This window comes from Babylonia areolata, chromosome 18 (assembly GCF_041734735.1).
Source record: "Babylonia areolata isolate BAREFJ2019XMU chromosome 18, ASM4173473v1, whole genome shotgun sequence".
NCBI classification, from domain to species: Eukaryota; Metazoa; Mollusca; class Gastropoda; order Neogastropoda; family Buccinidae; genus Babylonia; species Babylonia areolata.
The window spans coordinates 15,683,943-15,703,602 of NC_134893.1; the positions used below are offsets into that span (position 1 = coordinate 15,683,943).

Sequence of the window (19,660 nt, forward strand, 5' to 3'; positions counted from 1 at the left end):
TACCTGCGACCTCTCAATGTGCTTAATTATTAATTACACATGTCAAAAAAAAAAAAAAGGGTGGCGCTCTCAGTGTAGCAAGTGCTCTACCTGGGAAGAGCAGCCGAAATTTCCCACAGAGAAATCTGTTGTGACAAAAGAGTAATACAATACTGTCAGAATCGTACCATTATGAACCATGTCAAACCATGATGCTTATTGCCCAGCAGACCACAAAGGGCCCATATCAGGGCTGATCACCCATCAGTTCTCAAACCAGTCATACCATTATGAATACATCTAGTCACCATGAACTTTCGGCTCACCTATGATGAATACACTACAATGTTTCTTCAACAGTTGCAAGACAGAAACTAGCACACAAGAAGAAAGATTATTGTAGGATTTTTATCATTCATATGACCCATCTTTCAAATAGCAATTTTTCTACTTCTATTATCTAAACTCATGAAAAGTTTCTACCCTCTGAAAAGTCCATCACAGTTTCTCTTGCAGACTTTTTTGTTGTTGTTATTCGTGTCAGCTATAGATCTATGACAATTGGACAAGAAGACACTGGCTGGTACATTCCATAAAACACTTTTAATGCAATCTTTATTAAGAAAAGAGACAAGGAATCAAACCATTCAACCTACCTGCCTCTCTGCAGAACGTGCATCTTCTATTGCCTGCTCATCTGAGGCGTAGGTTGGGGGTGGAAAAGTGTAATTGCTGCACAGATACAACTTGAGATAACTCAGGGCAATATCAAAGCACTGTGAATTAAAACACATATATCCATCCACTTAAAGGCAGAATCATATAAACAAGCATGTATAAACACACACACACACACACACACACACACACACACACACACGCACGCACACACACACATGCATATATGCATGCAGACCACATGGAACACAGCACAAAAGCACAACAGCACAGCAAACAACACATACAGATATATAGAATGCTTACTTGGTCATCATCATCTCCATCAAACATTTCAGTATTGGATATTTCTTCCATGCTTCATCACCTGCAACACAAAAGCAAATATAAACGGTTTGGTTTGTTATCTGGTTTGAAATTTAAAAAAAAAAAATCTACTTTCAACAATCTCTTGTTAACGCTGCCCAACTGACTGAATGCAGTCCTCAGTGAAACCAGGACTTCTGATCAGTTTAAAACCTTGTGGGTCTCAGGGACTCTTTTACCATTTTTTCCTGCAGGTCCCACCAGACTACCTTCAAAGGGTCACTCTAATGCTGCACATTCTGATCAAATCTGCACTGCTGCAAACTGCAAACATACAAAGACTTACTTTCTAGTCATAATCATTGAGTGTCGGGGCTGAAAAGTGGACATATGCATTTTCATGGAAACAGCGATCAAGAGAAAGAAATTATCGAGAAGGGGTCATTTGCGGTAGGCAAACGGAAACAGCTTGTCTTCATAGCAGATGATCCTACTGTCAGAATGAAGCTCTAATTCATGGTTTTCTTTTGTGTGTGTGTTTGTTCTTGAAATTTCTAAAATCTCCCACAGGCCCGTTTGATAAACACGCTGCATGTCCTTTCCATTTTAAAGTGTCAGGGATGCCTACTTATGCATGAACAGAAGCCTACTTATGCATAATCAGAGGCGTACTTTTGCATGATCAGAAGCACTGAACATTGCAGTTTTGCCTTGTTCCCCAAACTGAGTCTGTACACTATGACACTTACCATAAGTGGTGGGGTTAAAGGCAGCCAGTATCAGCAATATGACCCAGGACTTCCAGTAAGAGCTGGTGATGGCCAGCTGTGGTGGGGTGTACCTGTGAGATGCATGTCAACCATAAAACTTCTTCTAACAGTCATGAAATATAACAACATGATACAGGAGGGTGTACCTGTGAGATACATGTCAACCATAACACTTCTTCTAACAGTCGTGAAATATAACAACATGATACAGGAGGGTGTACCTGTGAGATGCATGTCAACCATAAAACTTCTTCTAACAGTCATGAAATATAACAACATGATAATGGAGGGTGTACCAGTGAGATGCATGTCAACCATAACACTTCTGACAGTCATGAAATTTAACATGACAATGGAGGGGGCATCTATCAGATAAATATCAACCACTGCAGTTCTGACAGCAATGAAATATAACATGACACTGAAGGAAAACCAGTGAAGGCAGACAACTTGTCATAATGGAGTGAAGGCCTAGAGGTAACGCATCCGCCTGGGAAGCGAGAGAATCTGAGCTCACTGGTTCTAATCACAGTAGAGTCACCAATATTTTCTTCCCTCCACTAGACCTTGAGTGGTGGTCTGGATGCTAGTCATTTTGATGAGATGATAAACTGAGGTCCCGTGTGCAGCATGCACTTTGAACAAGTAAAAGAACCCATGGCAACAAAAGGGTTGTCCCTGGCAAAATTCAGTAGAAAAATCCACTTCGATAGAAAAAAACAAATACAAAAAAATGGGTGGCGCTCTCAGTGTAGCGACGCGCTCTCCCTGTGGAAGAGCAGCCCAATTTTCACACAGAGAAATCTGTTGTGACGAAAAAGAGAAATACCATACAATACTATACAATAATTCTCTGCAGTGGCAGTAAACCATCCTCTACAGTCAATTATCTCAAGATACAATTCATAATTCAGTGGTGCTCTTAATCTGGGGGAGGGTGGGAGAGGGGGGGGGGGATCACTAATCAAAGAATTCTTATAATTGTCAATGTAGAGTATTATAAGAGTAAAATATGCACACAAAAAACTCAGGAAAACATCAGGAAATAGAAAGAAAAAAAAAAAAAGTTGAAGTAGCTTGGAAAAATTTTTTCATAAAATTATTTTAGCAACGAAGTTAAAATATCAGTCCTCATCATTATATGACACCAAAATACACTAGCAGCTGGGTCATAAGCAGTAGATTGTATACTGTTTTCACCAATGTGCCAGCTTCTCTTTCAGGCAGCAAAGTATTTTCAATTTTCTTTACACCTCATCAAGAAAGCATCAAGCGCCTATTTCCAGGGAAACTATCTCTTTGTTGATTTTTTCACTCTGACAATGTGACAATGGCAGCGTCTTGTTTGCACATTTTTTTTGCAGGACACTAATAAAAGACCAATATGAGCAAGCAGCATGGCAGATGTTACGCAAGTTAATTCCACTACTGTTGGTATTTTATTATCTGATAGTTATCTTCCACCCCTATCCCCTACATCCATCCCCTACCCAACCACCATCTCCATTTTTGTTGTTGTTATTAACCCTTTTGCTGCCAGGAAAATAAGATTTAAGTGAAATCTATTTGCCAGGGGGTTTTTTTCACAAAAAACGGGTATAAATTTTCAAAAAATTCTGTGCTCTCTGTTATTTGAGAAAGACCCATAAAAGTATATATTTTCTGAAAGGTAAATGAATAAAGAATACAAAACACATAATGTTTTCCCATTTTATATATTTTTAGTGACATGCTGTTGTTTTTAAATCAGTGTTTTGTATTTTGTCACATTTTCAACTTGTTCACTGCAAACATTAGTCAAGTAATTTGCACTAAAATATATTTTCTGGACAAATGGATATCTGCACACACAAAATCATACTAGAACAACCACAATAAAAAAAATTTTAAAAGAGACAGATGCACAATACATTGTTGTCTGCTACGGTTGTGCAGCCGGCATCACTCACTGAAAGTCGTATCTTGGCCATTCTCTTGATTGCTCCCTTTATTTTCTATCAAATCGTCCTATAAATGTTCATCACTGTCTTCTCCTTCGAATTTACGCTTCAATTCTTTCTGAACATCAGCTAAAGAAAGCAATCTTCGTTGATTTAGTTCGCCACGATCGCATGTCTTGAGCACGGCGTCAGTCTGACATTTTGTTGAGTGAGCGAGGAAAGGAGCTAGGCAAAACACTGCATCAGTGACCCAACCAAAACGTTCAAATAAAGGACTGCCTCATGACGTAGATGGGGTTTCTAGCCATGAATAGAATCCAGAAAGATTCCCCAAGCTAAAGCAACCAGCATTTTTGTCAACGAACTGAATGCAAACCAGGGAAAAGTCAGAATATTTCGATGACGAGTTATCTCGTCATTGTGGCAACGAAGCGTACATGCTTGCGATGACGAGTTATCTCGTCATATAGGCAGCCTAGGGGCTAAGCTGGTAAGTTTAACTCTTATTTTGATTTTTTTTTTTCTTCAATATTTGCATGAAGTCAAAGGCTGTGGTCTGTAATCTTAAAAGTGACATATTTTCCCTGTGATAACAACTTACCCTTTAGGCAGTGGAATGTTTTCGGGGTGACGGTAGGTGCTGAGGTTCATCAATGCATTAAACATTTCCAGACTGGTCATCTGCAGAACCTCCATATCTAAGCACATACAGAATCATCATTCATGTTACATAATACAGTTAAACCAGTCATCTGTGCATGATTATTCATGTTACATTACACAGTCACACCGGCTGTCTGTGCATGATTATTCATGTTACATTACACAGTCAAACTGACTGTCTATGCAACTGTATTTCCCACAGCCTCCCCTTCCCCTCCCCAACAAGAATCCATTGAGCAATAGTTATAAGTGATCTGCATATGTACAGGAACTGCCACATGTGTACCCAAGCAAAACCTTCAGCCTGAATGGACAAGGTAAAGCAACTGGTTCCAAGAGCAAATTTCAACCATTCTGTCTGTCAGTTCATGAAGCACACAGCTTGTAAGATGCCCATATGTTTCCTCCATCTACACAACCGTTTTCATCAGGTATCGATTAATAGGTGATGGAATGAGGTACAGTCAATAACGAAAGATTACTATTACTGGATCATATAAGTGGCAAATCAGTCTTGTCTTGCTCCCCCTCTAAGAAGGAATTTGATCTTCTGTGTAACACACAGAGAATTTCTATCACAACATACACACACTCACAGGGACACAAAGGCTCAAAACACATGCAAACACAGCAACTCTCTCTCTCTCACACACACATACACCCATCAACATTCACACACACACACACACACACACACACACACCTCTCTCTCTCTCTGAGACACACATACACACACACACACACACAAAAAAATCTCTCTCTCTCTCTCTCTCATACACACACACACACACACACATATACACACCACCCCTCAACCCTACACACACACACACACACACACATCAACCCACACACACGTACATCACACACAACAATCCCTCATCTCTACACACACACACACACACACACACACAAGGGCCCTCACTATCCATATGCAGGAGGGCCGCCCTCTTGATGAGCTGGTCGACAATATCCATGCAGTCCTGAGCCATGAGGGGCAGTTCCCGAGTCAGACCGATCAGAATCACCCGCAGCAAGGTGTCCTCCAACACCGGCGCCTCTACCATCAGTCGTAGCATGAAACTGAAAACCATAGAGAGTGGTACATTTTGATGTATATGTGTGTCTGATGAACCACTCATACCATACAGCGTCATATCCCCTTTTTCTTCCATGTCAGAATGAATTATGAGCTGTCTAATGAAATAAGCAGTATCTGTGGGTGTGTGTGTGTGTGTCTGGGTGTGCATGTGTGTTTGTGCGTACTTGTGTGTGCATGTGTATGCATATAGTTTCTGCATGCGATACTAATTCAAGTCTATGGGAGACTTTACAGCGTTATACGGTATCCATAATTCTACAGCTGTAGAATGTAAAAAAAACAAAAAAAACAATGAAAAGCATAACAAAATACAAAATGAAAGAAAAAAATGCATTCCTATTCATGCTCTGGTTTCCATTTTAAATAACCAGCACCGTCTAAGCACAGAGAGGACAGTTGGAGGACTGCAGACTTAAAGACAGAGGAGCAGAGAAATCTGAACTCACTGTCGTTCATTCTCTGGTGGCCAGTTGTCTTTGTTGTAATAGTGCTCGGGCGCTTCCATGAACAGCACTTTTCTTAAACTGAAACAATGTAGAAAATATGGAGAAGACACATTTTACACAGCTAAATACAATAGTAAAATGAAATAAAAATGAAATAATGTTCCTTCTTAAGTATGGTAAGTGAATCATAAAATACTTCCCCCAACAAGTAATGGCCTCCCCATCATTGGCATGTCCACACCTTGGTAATGTGAGAGGCTCTTTTTTTGTTGTTGTTGTTGTTCAACAACTCACTTCAGTTACATGCCACAGTAAATATGACTGCTCTTCATCAATGTTTACAAATACCATTTTCTTCTGTATAAAAAAAGAAGATAAATATCTATAAACATTCCATTGCCTCAAGCACAGAACATAAAAAATATACATAACCATTCACACTGCCTCAAGCATAAAACAACATACACATGCACAAAACTGTGCATGCACCGACACATACACTTTTGTCCCTGTAAAACAAACACATGTACACAGTCCCCAAACAAGCCCGTCACCATCACCACTTCATCAAACAAAATGTGACAGTTGCGTTCCATCAACTGACAACTGCTGAACTCACCAATGGACATACTCTGCCGACTTCACTTCAATCATCCTGGGTACCACAGAATGCAGCCAGTAGATGGCATCTCGTTCCATCACAGCCAGCTGATTTCGGAATTTGTACAGTGGCTCCCGATCTGTGACAACACCAGTATGTTCAGAACTGTGTCACACAGACACACACACATGCATGTACACTCATCCACACACACACACACACACATATTTATATATATATATTGAGAGAGAGAAGAGAAAGAGAGATAGATAGATATGTGTGGATACACAATAGCACAGACACACACACGCATGAACAAACACGCATTCACCCACACTCAACACATACATGGCAAAAACAACAAACACACAATTCCTGTTGACACACACACCGAGTGAGAATCTGCGGTACACACACACACACACACACACACACACACAGAAGTAAAAACAAAAGCCACTGTACCCTTGGGATCGGTGCGTGTTGCGGCCTCTCTCACAGCCGGAGTAATGCTGAGGAACATGCTGAGTGCGATCAAATCCGCAATCGACATCACAAACCTCTCCTGTACACATACCACACTTCAGTGAAAAGCAATTCTTCCACAAACAAAGTTAATACATAATTAAGTATAATAAAGACATTAATGTGTCAAATAAACTTCACAAAAAAACAAGCAAACTCAAAAGTCACAAAATAAACAATCCAAACACAATGATTCAGCAAACAAATGAGTAAAGTCTTATCATAAAGCAGGCGCCACTTATAGAAATGAATCATAAACATGATGTTGGAAAACATCACGTTATTGTTCAGTCCCTAACACTATGAGGCACTAACCAGTTACAATAGTTTGTCTTCAAGTCTGATGCAGTAGGCTTGCTCCTACTGCCGCCAGTGACTTAGTATCCAACTGAACATATGAAGAGGAATGGTTAAAAATAAGATTCCCACTTATCTTCAAAACACCTATTCTGGAATAAAAATAATGAGAGAAAATAAAACAAAATAAAATACCAGTCAAAGTATGGAACACAGCAAAATCTGTCATACCATCAAAGAATTCCATCAATACCAGTCAAAAGGTTTCTGTGGACATAATGTTTACTTTGTGTCAATCACATTTTGTTTTGCCTATTTTCTGTGATGGTTGCCACTCCCACACTATCTATCAAATGGCTTTTAAACGTGGCTGGTCTATTCTTCTTCACCATTCATGGGCTATGACTTAACGTTCATTCCTATACTTGTATGAATGGGCTTTATCATGCATGCCACACTCCATATTCAGAGGTACCGTTTGTCTATAAGGTGTCATACTTCAGAGCACAGTTGAGCAAGGTAAACCAGGATTTCTTGTCAGATGAAGCCATCTCACAAGATCAAAGGTCTGGTCAGACGGACACATCAATATAACTATCTTTACCCATAAATCAACAGTAAGCTGCTTGCCTTTTCAAACCAGCACCTCATTTTTTTCACGCTCACCTTGTGCGCCGGTTCCATGTCAGCGAACTTGGGTTCTTGTCTTTCCACAGTGAGAGCTTGGCAAAACACGGCAAAGTTGATGTCCTGGCGTGTGTTGCGTACCGTTTCCCGCAGCAACCCTCGCAACGCCCGCAGGTAGTCGTCCTTGTTGGACAGGAGGTCCTGGAAGACTTCAGCCAGCACCTGTTGCCACAGACATTGTGTGCCACCATGTGTTACTGCATGGTATGTGTTGTGTTGGCAAGTCACTTACGAAATTCAACACAATGCTATTTTATCAGAGATGTCAACCCCTGTCAAGTGTTTGTAGGAACAATCAGGAAATTTGGTAGGAACACTAGGACTCATCAACCCCTGTCAAGTGTTTGTAGGAACAATCAGGAAATTTGGTAAGAACACTAGGACTCATCAACCCCTGTCAAGTGTTTGTAGGAACAATCAGGAAATTTGGTAAGAACACTAGGACTCATCAACCCCTGTCAAGTGTTTGTAGGAACAATCAGGAAATTTGGTAAGAACACTAGGACTCCTAGCCACATCAACTTGTTCCTTCCTTGAACTCCATAGCTTAATCCACTGGGAACAGAAACTGTTTGATCGAGACACAACTTGATTTAACCACGTTCTCTCTTGTTCAAGCAAACGATTAAAATGATTGGTCCACTCAATGCTGTTTCTATGTAAACACACACATTAGCTGCGCACGATCACATGAGACCATGGTAAGTAGTGACTGCATTAGCCTCGTGATCGATAGGTCTAGAGCGTCTGGGTAATGTTACAACAGGAAAACATGTGACCATGCTATGTTGCTGAAAACGAACTCATCGATACAATTTTGACATGGACATAACGTTGGAACAAACTGCTATCGAGCGTAGCAAAATATGGCAAAATCATAACAGTTGGTATCTCTGTATAATCCAACACAATTCAGTCCAGTTTACATGTGTACACTATAAAACTTTGCCCTAACACTGAATGCAAATGCTAAACAGTGCACTTCAAACATAGAACAAAAACAACAACATTATTATACCAAGCCATTACTTTTTTTTTTTTTTATTGGATTCTTACAAGTCATTTTCAAGATGACAGAAGAGTATATTCAATTCCACTATTCTCCTTCAAAGCACTAAGAAATTTCTGAAATCTACGCTCATTCCACAGCCTAAAGAAAAAGAAAACCCTTAACACTGAGCAAATTTAGTGTGGCTTGTGCAACAACCCCGACCCTACCTTGCTGGCGGCTTGTGGGGCGTGGTTGAAGCAGATGTTGAGCAGCGGCATGTTGTTGGGGTTGCGGGCAGTGGTCAGTTCATTGATCAGCGTGGTCTTCACCACCAGCTGCACGTTGTCGCGGTGCTGTCGCAGCATCTCCCTGGCACCCACACAAACACGTTACCACACTGTCAGCCAGCAACACTGTGTGTGGCACCACTGGCACTGGGGTTCTGCATGTTTGTCTGGGTTTTGTTTGTGTTCTTTTGGAGGGAGGGAGGAGTTCTTTTACTACTGATACTTATACAGCACCTACCTTTGGACAGAGACCAATCTCTAAGTGCTTTACAAATATGCAGTTATTTGCACTAAAGGCAGCCAACCTGGGTAAAGCCAATTGGCAGCTGCCTATAGATGCTCCTCATTTATTTCCCGTGTCATTTAGTGAAGCTTCAGTCCTGTGAATATACTAACATGTGTATTGGTTCTAACTCTTTTTTTCCTTAAATCTCTTTGACTGTATCAAATGACAGAAAATGTCAACAATGTTCAAAGAATTTGTTTTTTTGGGGTTTTTTTAATGAAAGTATGACAAAAGAATAATTAATCATTAATTAATCATTATTCAGTTGCACTACACTTTCACAAACACACAATGTACACGCACAAAACACACCACTAGGTTACGCTGCTGGTCAGGCTTCTACTTGGCAAATGTGGTGTAGCGTATGTGGAGCTGTCAAAACGCACAACACCTCCTTTAGCAACTGAACTGATCTATACTCCACAGCTAAAACTGGTAACAGGAAATACTGGAATCAAGTAATTTTCTCTCTCCCTATCCAACTCTCCCTCCAATTTACCACTCCCATCCCCTTCTCCTGACCCCCACCCCTTCCCCAACAGATTTCCCCGCCAACACAGACCTGATGCAGACGAGGTACTGGGAGACGTTCTGCTTGGTCTTGATGCGCATCTTGAGCAGCTGCAGGATGACCTCCTGGTCCACCTTGTTCTCCAGGCTGCAGTTGCAGCACACCGCCAGCAGCAGATCATGCCCTGACTTTTGTAACTGCGACATAACACACACATCACATCTAATCACACCCCTCACAACACAGCCACAACACACTTCATCACATCCCTCATAGCAGGTACAGGCATTGCATGATCATTTTCTTGTCACAGAGATTTGATATGCATATTTGCATACATTCATCTCAACACAGGCTGAAATCAACTCTTCCACCACCAAATTTTTGTGTGAAAAACACTCCCCAGTACCAAACATTTTAGACCTGATGCTCTCATACACACACTTCAGTTTGTGTCAAAACAACACAATGGATGTGTTCATTCAAACGTGGTCAGGGGACAAAAGTTAGTCATTATTCTATTGCATTGAAAACTGACTGCAGCTGTCAAGCTTTGTAAAAATGCGATAAACGGTCCTTTTAACATGCCCCTTCATGTCAACTAAAGTCACCTATGGCTGTGCACTGTCTAGGCGACTAAAGTCACCTACGGTGTTGAAAGAGTTAAAGGAAGAAAGAAAGAAAGACATGAATTTGGAAGGCTGAAAAAGTTCATCAATACAGTATACTGACCCCAAAACTTTTTTCCAAACTCTCAGAAGTTGTCAACACTTACAGACAATGGAGATGACTAAAAAAGAAATTTTTAAAAAGGAGAAATTTTTAAAAAGGAGAAATTTTACAAACAGATTACAGACCTTGGGATTCTGAAGCCACATCTCCAGCCTCTGTCCAGCCATGGAGCGAATTTCTCCATAACCAGCGGTGACAGCCATGAGGCGAATGAGACTGCGACTGGACACATCCATGGCTTGTCGCTTGGCAAAGTGGTCCTTGATCACGTCCAACACGTAGTTCTGGATGTTGCTCATCTGACATGGGTACCTGACACAGGTGGGACATCATCTTTTTACTTTTTTTTTTTTTATTAAACACTCAAAACAACATGTGTGTGGAAGATGGGAGTCGTTGCTCTGGTATGAGACTGATCAGTGCTGGTTACCTCAATGAGGTTCTTTAGATTTAACTGTTAATTATATACCTTCATTCCGCATTCCTCCATTACTACAAAATAGTTTTACAGAATGTCTTCATTCCTCTTCATTCCAAATCCAATAATATAAGAAACAAATTAAAAGAGAGTTTTATTGCTTATCTGTGACTGTTAACTCATTCTGGAATCTTGCTTCATTTATTTTCCCAAATCAGGAATAAGAAAGCTTGATTTTATTCTTATTTTAGAAAAAAAAAAAAACAACTAATTATTCAACAGTATAATCTTTATATTCAACCTACAATTCAGTTTAATAAACAATTCATTAATTATTCACAATGAGTTTTGACTATGACTGATTCTACAAACCAAACCAGACTGGATACAACAAAGGAAACAATGTGAGGTCCCACTACAGCCAGATCAGTTGAATAAATGCATGTAACTTCATACTTACACTTCAAACTTATGTATGTATGAATGCATAGATCTATGTATTATGTATATATGTATCTATGTATGTGTTTGTACAGGCATGCATGTATGTATGTATGCACATATGTATGTATGTCTGCATTTGCCACAGATGACTAGAACCTGACATTTAAAGGAATATTGCATATGGCTTTATCATCGTTCGTTCACCTGGGATAGACTGGAAAGTCACTGCCAGCGACGGTGACACCGGAGCTCTTCTCGCTGTCACCTCCATCAGAGCTCTTGGACGCTTCATCCTCCTCCACCATGCTGCGCATGGGGCTGGCTGTGGGTGTATTATAGGGGGAATACTTTACATTCTTTTCTGCTAAGACAAAGCCATAAAGCAAAACAGCCAAAAAACATGAAACCTGTGATGTACTTTCTTTCTTCTGAAAACATATACACACACACAAACACACACACACACACACACACACACACACACACTTACTTACTTATAATAATAATAATTATTATTATTATTATTATATTTATATACCGCTGAATCTTGTACAGAGACAAATCAAAGCGCTTTCACACCAGTCATTCAAACACATGCATAACTCTAGAGAGAAAAAAAAGTACCTCCCAAATCTAACATACACTCTCTCTTACACACACATATATACACACACATATACACAGTGACACACACACACACACACACACACACACACACATGCAACCAAACACACACACAAGAAAAACAATACAACACTCACATACACACACGCTCTCACTCTCTCTCTCCCACTGACCTCCCCCAGAAGACACAAAAGGAAAGGCAGTGCTGGCCCCCTCTATGTTGACCTGCAGGTGTTTTGGGGGCTGTCTGGTGGGGAAGGCTGTCAGGATGTTGTCCACAAAGGGCTTACAGTCCTCCCTGTCCACCCACACCTTCTCTCCCAGCAAGTCGTCTATGTACACCTGCACATCAAAACAACACCCACATCCTACTGTGGCAGAACAGAAATGCACTGGTATATTGCCTCCATCCAGTCAATGCTAGGCAACAGAACTAGCAACAAAAAACAATACACACACAAAAAAAGAGAAAAGAAATACAAGAAAAGAAGAAAAAAATGCAAACATATATGATCAAAAGGTAGCTCTTGCGGTCCTAAATTTTGTAAATTATAAATTTGGATTACCGTAAAGTTCGGTCTATAAGCCGCGACTTTTTATCCCAGCTTCAACCTCTGCCACTTATACAATGATGCGGCTTATTTGTGGATTTTAACGATCCCGAGAGTGTCACATTCTCGTCTATTCTTAGCTGCCCTTCATCTCACCAAAATCATGATTTCTGTCCATGAATTTTTGGATGAGCTTCAGGATAGTATGCTAACTGTTCACATTTTATAAATCAAATCTGCACACATTAAAGCCTTCAGATCAGCATTCACTTCTACTCTGCTCAAGCGTACACCCTCATCATGCCGAAAACGGGACACTATGCCTATGATGCAGCCTTCAAATTGAAGGCGATCGACCTAGCAGACGACAGTGCAAGCGACGAACCAGCAGCGACCTCCACCTTCATGTTCATGAAGTGAAAGCGAGGCTGAAGTCAGTGACAAGATGGCGGAGGAAGCTTGGTCTCTTCAACTCGGACACTGAAGATGAAGATTTTAGTGGATTCAGTGAGCAGGATGACGTTGAATAAATGTGACTACCCCTAAATTATAGATCTTATTTTCGTTGTGCTTATTTATTATTTTTTTGTGGCACTAGCAGTATTTTCGCTTGCTTTTCTTTGTGTTGTTCCCACTTCTGTTTATTTCATAACCTACAGTATCGACAGCTTTTCTGTAGTATCAGTATGTGTTCCGGTACCTGAAATAAATGCAGCTTATAAACCAGTGCGGCTTATGTATGTATAAAGTTCAATTTTTTCCAAAATTTAGTGGGTGCGGCTTATTTACCAGTGCGCTCAATAGACCGAACTTTACGGTAGTTGAACTTGAAGGGAAAATGTAATTTTGTATTCAAGCCAGACACAGATGAGACAGTTAATACATCACATAAAGATCAGTGAAAAATTTACAACAATATAGCAAATTATGCCAAGTGTTGGTGTGGTGTTTTGGGGGATTTTTTTGGCATTTATGTTTATATGTGCATGTCCATTCAATTTGTAGATAAAAAACAGAAAAGACTCATGCAGGTTATAAGTATCTGTATCACAAATGGCTATCACCAACTTCATTTCAATCCACAAAGAATAATTATTTTCTCTCCTTGCAGATTAATAAAACATAAAAAGAACATCTTTGTATCTTCAGAGTGTGAACTGTCTCATAAATAATAACCCACTGCTGAGACTTAAAATTCAAACCACAAGATTATAACATTTTCAACTGCAGACTATACACAAATTTCTTACTGACCAGATGCAATTTCTAACACAATAACAACCACTCCTTTTATACCAGCCCTGCTTCTTGCATTAAAGGCAGCAAAGATTTCAAACCTTGACAAAATTATCAGGCCAGTTGTCCTCATTGACAAAGGCAGCCATCAAGATGTTGCAAGCAAGAACAGACACCAGAGCATTGCCCTTCGATTTGAAGTTGTGGGCCACGTCTCTCTTCAGCACGCTGCAGAATGCCTGAAACATAAGCAAACAATGATTCCATGGGTGACTGATCATCCATGTCTGATTATCTGGGTCCACAAATGGCAGGTATGTCGGTGAAACTCCTCAAACATGACAGAAAGAAAACTGAGCAGAGATTTGAAGACTGCAAATCCAATGGTGAAGTAGGGTAAATAACATGAGACAAATGCCACTAAAACTAGTAAAAGGCTATTGAAGATGCGAACAGCCAAAATACTGCCTGGTTTTGCCTTGGTTTTTATCCCATCTATTGAAGAAGACGATAATCATATTATTGATATTACATATATACAGAATAGAATGGAAAAAGTGTTATGTTTCCAGTGCCTAGTAGCTGCCAACACTTTTCGACTGTACTTTATTAACAAAACACTTGGTTTTAGAAGATTTTGCAATCATTTGAAACATTCTGGAATTTTCTTTTTGGTATTGTTCATGTGTGTTTGCTTTTGTTTGTTGCTGTTGTTTTCCATTTGTTTGCTGTTGTTGTTTTGTTGGGGTTTGATTTTTTTTTTTAATAAACCAACTAATTTCAACTGAATCAACTTTTAAAAATATCACCTGATTTCAAACATGTGCTGTACAGACAAATTCAGTTTAGAGACTTTAATTGTAAACTCACCATAAAGCCGACAAATACATTACAGAAAACATGTTACTGTTTCATTAGTTTCAGTTCAAAGGAAGCGTTAAAGTGTTTAGATATACTTATAAACTATTTCTGCTTTAAAATATTTTTTAAAAGAAGAGGAGGCAGATGCCTGACCTACACACAGACCCAACACACTGGTCTGGCCTTGAGAGCCTAACAAATGCCAGATAAATGAAAGAATTAAAAGAGATGAGGGGGAAAGATAAATAGTGGACAAACACACACCAACACAAAATTTGGCAGATTGAGTCAATGCACTTACCTCGGTCACAATGTCCGACAGAAAGAAGGAGGGCTGAGTCTTGGCCAGGTACATCAAGGACATGTAGACAATGGGATCAGGTTTGGAGCGGTTGTTGCGCAGGTGTTTGACCGCCCCACAGATCAGTCCCTCCACCTTCTCCTCATCCCCTTCCTTGGACGCTGCCAGTGCTTTGGAGACCAGCTCCGAGGGATCCACTGCAACACACACTTCTGTTCAGCAAGTCTGTCTGTGCACAACCACTCAAGAATGAAACAGCAAAAGCATTGACTTACATGTTCTTTAACACTTAATTTGCATCTGTAAACTTTTACAAAAAGGCTGAACAGGGCATCATGTACTGGCGAGGTATATGTTAGATTCATTTGCATAAGTTGAAAAACAAAAGGCAGTTATTCAATGGTGTTAAAATTCAGTGACACATCATTTGCTTCACTATGTCAAAAACTTCTATACCTTTCACAAACTCAAATTGTACACTTTTTATTCAGAGGAAGGCAAAAACCAAAAAAACAGTATAACAACATTAAAGCCAACAACTTCTTACCATCTATAGCTGCTTCTTCAAAGGCCATCAGCTGTGGCTGGCTGTGGGAAAAGGAGGGCGCTGGAGAAGAACGGCCCAGTGGAGTAAAGGTGTGAGACCCCACCTTGGGCTTTTTGGCCAGCAGACTGGCAGCGCCACCCAGGGAAGGTGCCTCTCTCTTGCTGCCTGGCGCCATCAGCTTGCGGCCAATGGGCTGCGGACTAGAAGATCGCTTCAGGTCTGGTTTGTCCTGTGTTGCAGACTTGCCCAGAGCTATGAGCTCACCCGGGGGTGCTGCCTGAGCTGTGCATATGTATGGACAAAATCCAGTTTCAGTGGTCTTATTCAAGGCTTTCTTCTTCTTTTACAAGTCTATCCTGCATAATATTAGTCATAAAATTCAGTATCTTCACTTTAATAATCAATGCAAATATCCCTTTATTAACAGTTTGAATCTCAGTGTTGAAGATTTAAACAAGAACATACCCAGCATGCACACACCTGAAAACAGAGTAACACTGCCTACATGGTGAGGTAAATAAATAAAACAGCCATACATGTAACATGTTACATGTCAATGTGTGTGTGTGTGTGTGTGTGTGTACATATATGATATATATACATGTGTGTGTGTGTGTGTGTATGCATATATATGATATATATACATGTGTGTGTGTGTGTGTGTGTGTGTGTGTGTGTGTGAGTGTGTGTGAGAGAGAGATATGTGTGTGTGTTTGTGTGTGTGAGTATGTGACAGTGTGTGTGTGTGTGTGTGTGTGTGTGTGTGTGTGTGTGTGTGTGTGTTTACATGTCTATAGCACATGTGTGCCCTAGCTTACATGCTTGTGTGTTGGAATGTGCAAATGTGATTATGCAAGCTAAAATCAATGTTAAATTTTACTGTGGGACTCAACAGCAAAACAAGACCTTCATAACTTAGTGAAGTTAGTCCAAGTGTTATACTTATAACACAAATGTCATAAATTGCAATGGACACATTGGAGCTGGTTTCTGTCAGACACACAAAATTTTTATAGTATACATGTAGTGATGTACACAGTTTTGATTCCATTGTTCTTAATCTGTCTCACATGCATACAAATTTGCATAATGATGCAACACACACACACACACACACACACACACACACACACACACACACACAAAATATATATAGGAATATATAGATCCATAGATAGTTCTATAGATATATCTAAGTTCTATAGATATACCTATAGGTAGATAGATACACATTAGATACAATGATACAACACACACACACACACACACACACACACACACACACACACACACACATGATCAGTAAATCTTAATTCATCATATGTTTTGAAGTTATGAAACAACCATATCATATACCATCTGAATTAACAGTATCAGTATATAAATCAAATACATCAACAAATTAATATAAAGTTTGTAAACAAACAGTTTATTCATTACAGTATCATACATAAAACTATATTGTGTTTGAAACCTTTTTTTTACAGAGTTAGTTATGGCTACACTAACAGTATAATAAACAATTACACGCATACACATGTATACATTGAATAATACAGTGATACCCGCACAAACACACACAAGCATTTTATTTTGTTGTGGGGTGGGGCATGACTAGTTCTGGTTATTTGTGGAAAGAAAAAAAAAGGAGAATGGGTACGTCATTTGTTTGTTATTATTTTATCAGTGATCACTGCAATTCACAAAAGTTTTATTTTTCAATACAAGCTTATAATCATGACAATGAAACATGTTTCAGTTTCGCCGAGTTACGGCACTTTGATTACCTCTGCCTTTCCCTTTCTTCCCAGGAACTGATTTCTGACGCTCCATGTTCAGCAGATTGTACAACCACCTGTCGCCTGAAATCACAGATCAACTACATATGTTGACAAACTCTTGATCTGCACACACACTCTTCGTACACCTTCTGTAACAGATACGCTCTTTTTTCCCGTCATGCGGCTTGTTGGACACAGCTTAGGCTAGTTGTCTTTCTTGAGGCTTTCCTCGGCGGAGACAAAAAAACTAGGCCTAAAGAATATCTTTTTACCACAATGTGACTTTCTATCCCGACCTTTGTTTCTTTTGGAAACGCATAAAAAAAATTAATAGTTGAATATTTGAATTTTAGCTCTTTTTCTGCCTGTTTAAGAGTTTCCATTGAAACGATATTTTCGATGTTTACCCTACCCTGCAGCACGCGAACACACACTCATGCACACCCAGAAGTAATTTATTCAAACACACATCTCAACGTATCTCCCAAGTGGTCTAGTGGTTAGGATTTCGCGCTCTCACCGCGACGGCCGGGGTTCGATTCCCCGCTTGGGAAGGGTTTTTTTTATATTTTTATTATTATGTTTTTTGTTGTTGCTGTTTTTGATAGATGATAAACAGGAGTCTTGTGTGCAGCTCGCACTTGTGCACTGTAAATGAATTAGGTGCCGGAATAATCAGTTTATATAATTGTGGGCCCTCAACAACGAAGAAGAAGAACCCATCACAACATGATTAAGTGCCTTCCTGTGGTAAAATTCTGTAGAGGAAATCCACTCTTATCAGTTTACAAACATATATCTCATATGCATGCACTCAAGTTTGGAACGAGAGAGAGGAGGGCTGAAGGGGGTGTGCAAAGGACGATAGGAGTGTGGGAGGAGGTGGGGGGCAGCAGGATAGGATGAGAGAGCGAGGGGAGGATGGGGGAGGGGTTGGGGGGGGGCTCATGTTTGGGGTGATTTGGGTAGTTAAATAGACAGTGTGACTGCTGCAATGGCTGAATGGTTAAAGCACTGGATTCTGTAGTTAGATCCCTGGTTTTGGTGCACCTGGTGGGTTAAGGGTGGCCATTTTTCTGATCTCCCAGTTCAACATATGTGCAGACCTGCTAGTGCCTCCCCCTTCATGTGTATATGCATGCAGGAGATCAAATACCCATTTTAAAGATCCTGTAATCCATGTCAGTGTTCAGCAGTTATGAAAACAAGAACATATCCAGCATGCACACCCCCAAAAACGAGTATGACAGCCTACATGGCAGGATAAAAATGGTCAAACACATAAAAATTTGTTTGTTTATATGACTGAACATGGGAGTTGATGCCCATGAATATAGAAGAAGAAAAAGGACAGCTTCTTGTCATATGTAAAAGCCCACTCATACAAACGAGTGCAGTCCACGAAAGCAAAAGAAGATTGTGTTTGTAGAACTGGTACTGTTTATGATGACATGTCTCTTTCTAAAGTACAAGAGGATAGCATCACTTTCAGCATGATATGGCAGATGTTGAGTTGGTTGTGTCATTTGTAATGCTCACACTAAATTGGATTCATTTTGTATCAGGTCTTTTTGTTTTTTGTTGTTTTTTTTTGACTGCTCAAGGACTGATTGACTTAATGAATGATGTGATTGATTAATCATCAATCACCACACACACACATACATGCCTTCTTCAAGTCTTATTTTGTGTCGATTCAAATCTGTATTATATGCTTTAAACTCACCAAATTGTAAGAACAAGTCCAAAATAATAATAGAAATAAGTCACATTGTACATCTTTTGAATTTGAGAGGAACACATATAACTTTTTGTTGGGTTCCTTCTCACCTTGGTCTCCTATATAATGAATGGGCTGACAGGGCTGCAAGAAAAGGTGCAAAACACCAACAGGGAACCACAGACCTTTATGTGCCTTTGTCTGTACAAGAGGGGTACCGCTTACTAGAAGAAGCATCATGGAGCAAAGTCATGGAAGTATACCAGCAAAAGTTTTAAATAAAAGTATAAATAATATTCAACAACCGGAATCTATCAATCAATCAAATACATTCAGTAATTTATTCAGATTAAGGCAAATTCAGGCATTATCAAAC

At 39.8% G+C, this 19,660-nt stretch overlaps 1 protein-coding gene and 1 non-coding gene across 4 annotated transcripts in view; one reads left to right on the plus strand and one right to left on the minus strand.

The window, feature by feature from the left end:
• The window catches only part of LOC143292508 (integrator complex subunit 1-like), a 59,979-nt gene extending 42,227 nt beyond the window's left edge, over nucleotides 1-17,752 (minus strand). For 2 of the 3 annotated variants that reach the window (XM_076602857.1, XM_076602856.1), the window contains exons 1-18: nucleotides 17,571-17,752; nucleotides 15,784-16,065; nucleotides 15,237-15,433; nucleotides 14,176-14,313; nucleotides 12,461-12,629; nucleotides 11,868-12,024; nucleotides 10,927-11,113; nucleotides 10,121-10,266; nucleotides 9,213-9,354; nucleotides 7,974-8,156; nucleotides 6,951-7,050; nucleotides 6,504-6,624; nucleotides 5,885-5,962; nucleotides 5,262-5,419; nucleotides 4,275-4,371; nucleotides 1,713-1,804; nucleotides 964-1,024; nucleotides 636-711 (exon numbers count right to left, since the gene is read on the minus strand). In XM_076602857.1, the coding sequence (XP_076458972.1) occupies nucleotides 636-711; nucleotides 964-1,024; nucleotides 1,713-1,804; nucleotides 4,275-4,371; nucleotides 5,262-5,419; nucleotides 5,885-5,962; nucleotides 6,504-6,624; nucleotides 6,951-7,050; nucleotides 7,974-8,156; nucleotides 9,213-9,354; nucleotides 10,121-10,266; nucleotides 10,927-11,113; nucleotides 11,868-12,024; nucleotides 12,461-12,629; nucleotides 14,176-14,313; nucleotides 15,237-15,433; nucleotides 15,784-16,065; nucleotides 17,571-17,616 (2,430 nt within the window). In that variant the 5' untranslated portion in view covers nucleotides 17,617-17,752. The remainder of the gene's footprint in view (nucleotides 1-635; nucleotides 712-963; nucleotides 1,025-1,712; nucleotides 1,805-4,274; nucleotides 4,372-5,261; nucleotides 5,420-5,884; nucleotides 5,963-6,503; nucleotides 6,625-6,950; nucleotides 7,051-7,973; nucleotides 8,157-9,212; nucleotides 9,355-10,120; nucleotides 10,267-10,926; nucleotides 11,114-11,867; nucleotides 12,025-12,460; nucleotides 12,630-14,175; nucleotides 14,314-15,236; nucleotides 15,434-15,783; nucleotides 16,066-17,570) is intronic. The other variant, XM_076602858.1, reaches the window with a different exon arrangement.
• Nucleotides 17,753-18,046: 294 nt separating this feature from the next.
• Nucleotides 18,047-18,118, plus strand: Trnae-cuc (transfer RNA glutamic acid (anticodon CUC)). The gene has a single exon. It is a non-coding gene; the product is annotated as a tRNA-Glu (tRNA).
• The last annotated feature ends 1,542 nt before the right edge of the window (nucleotides 18,119-19,660 follow it).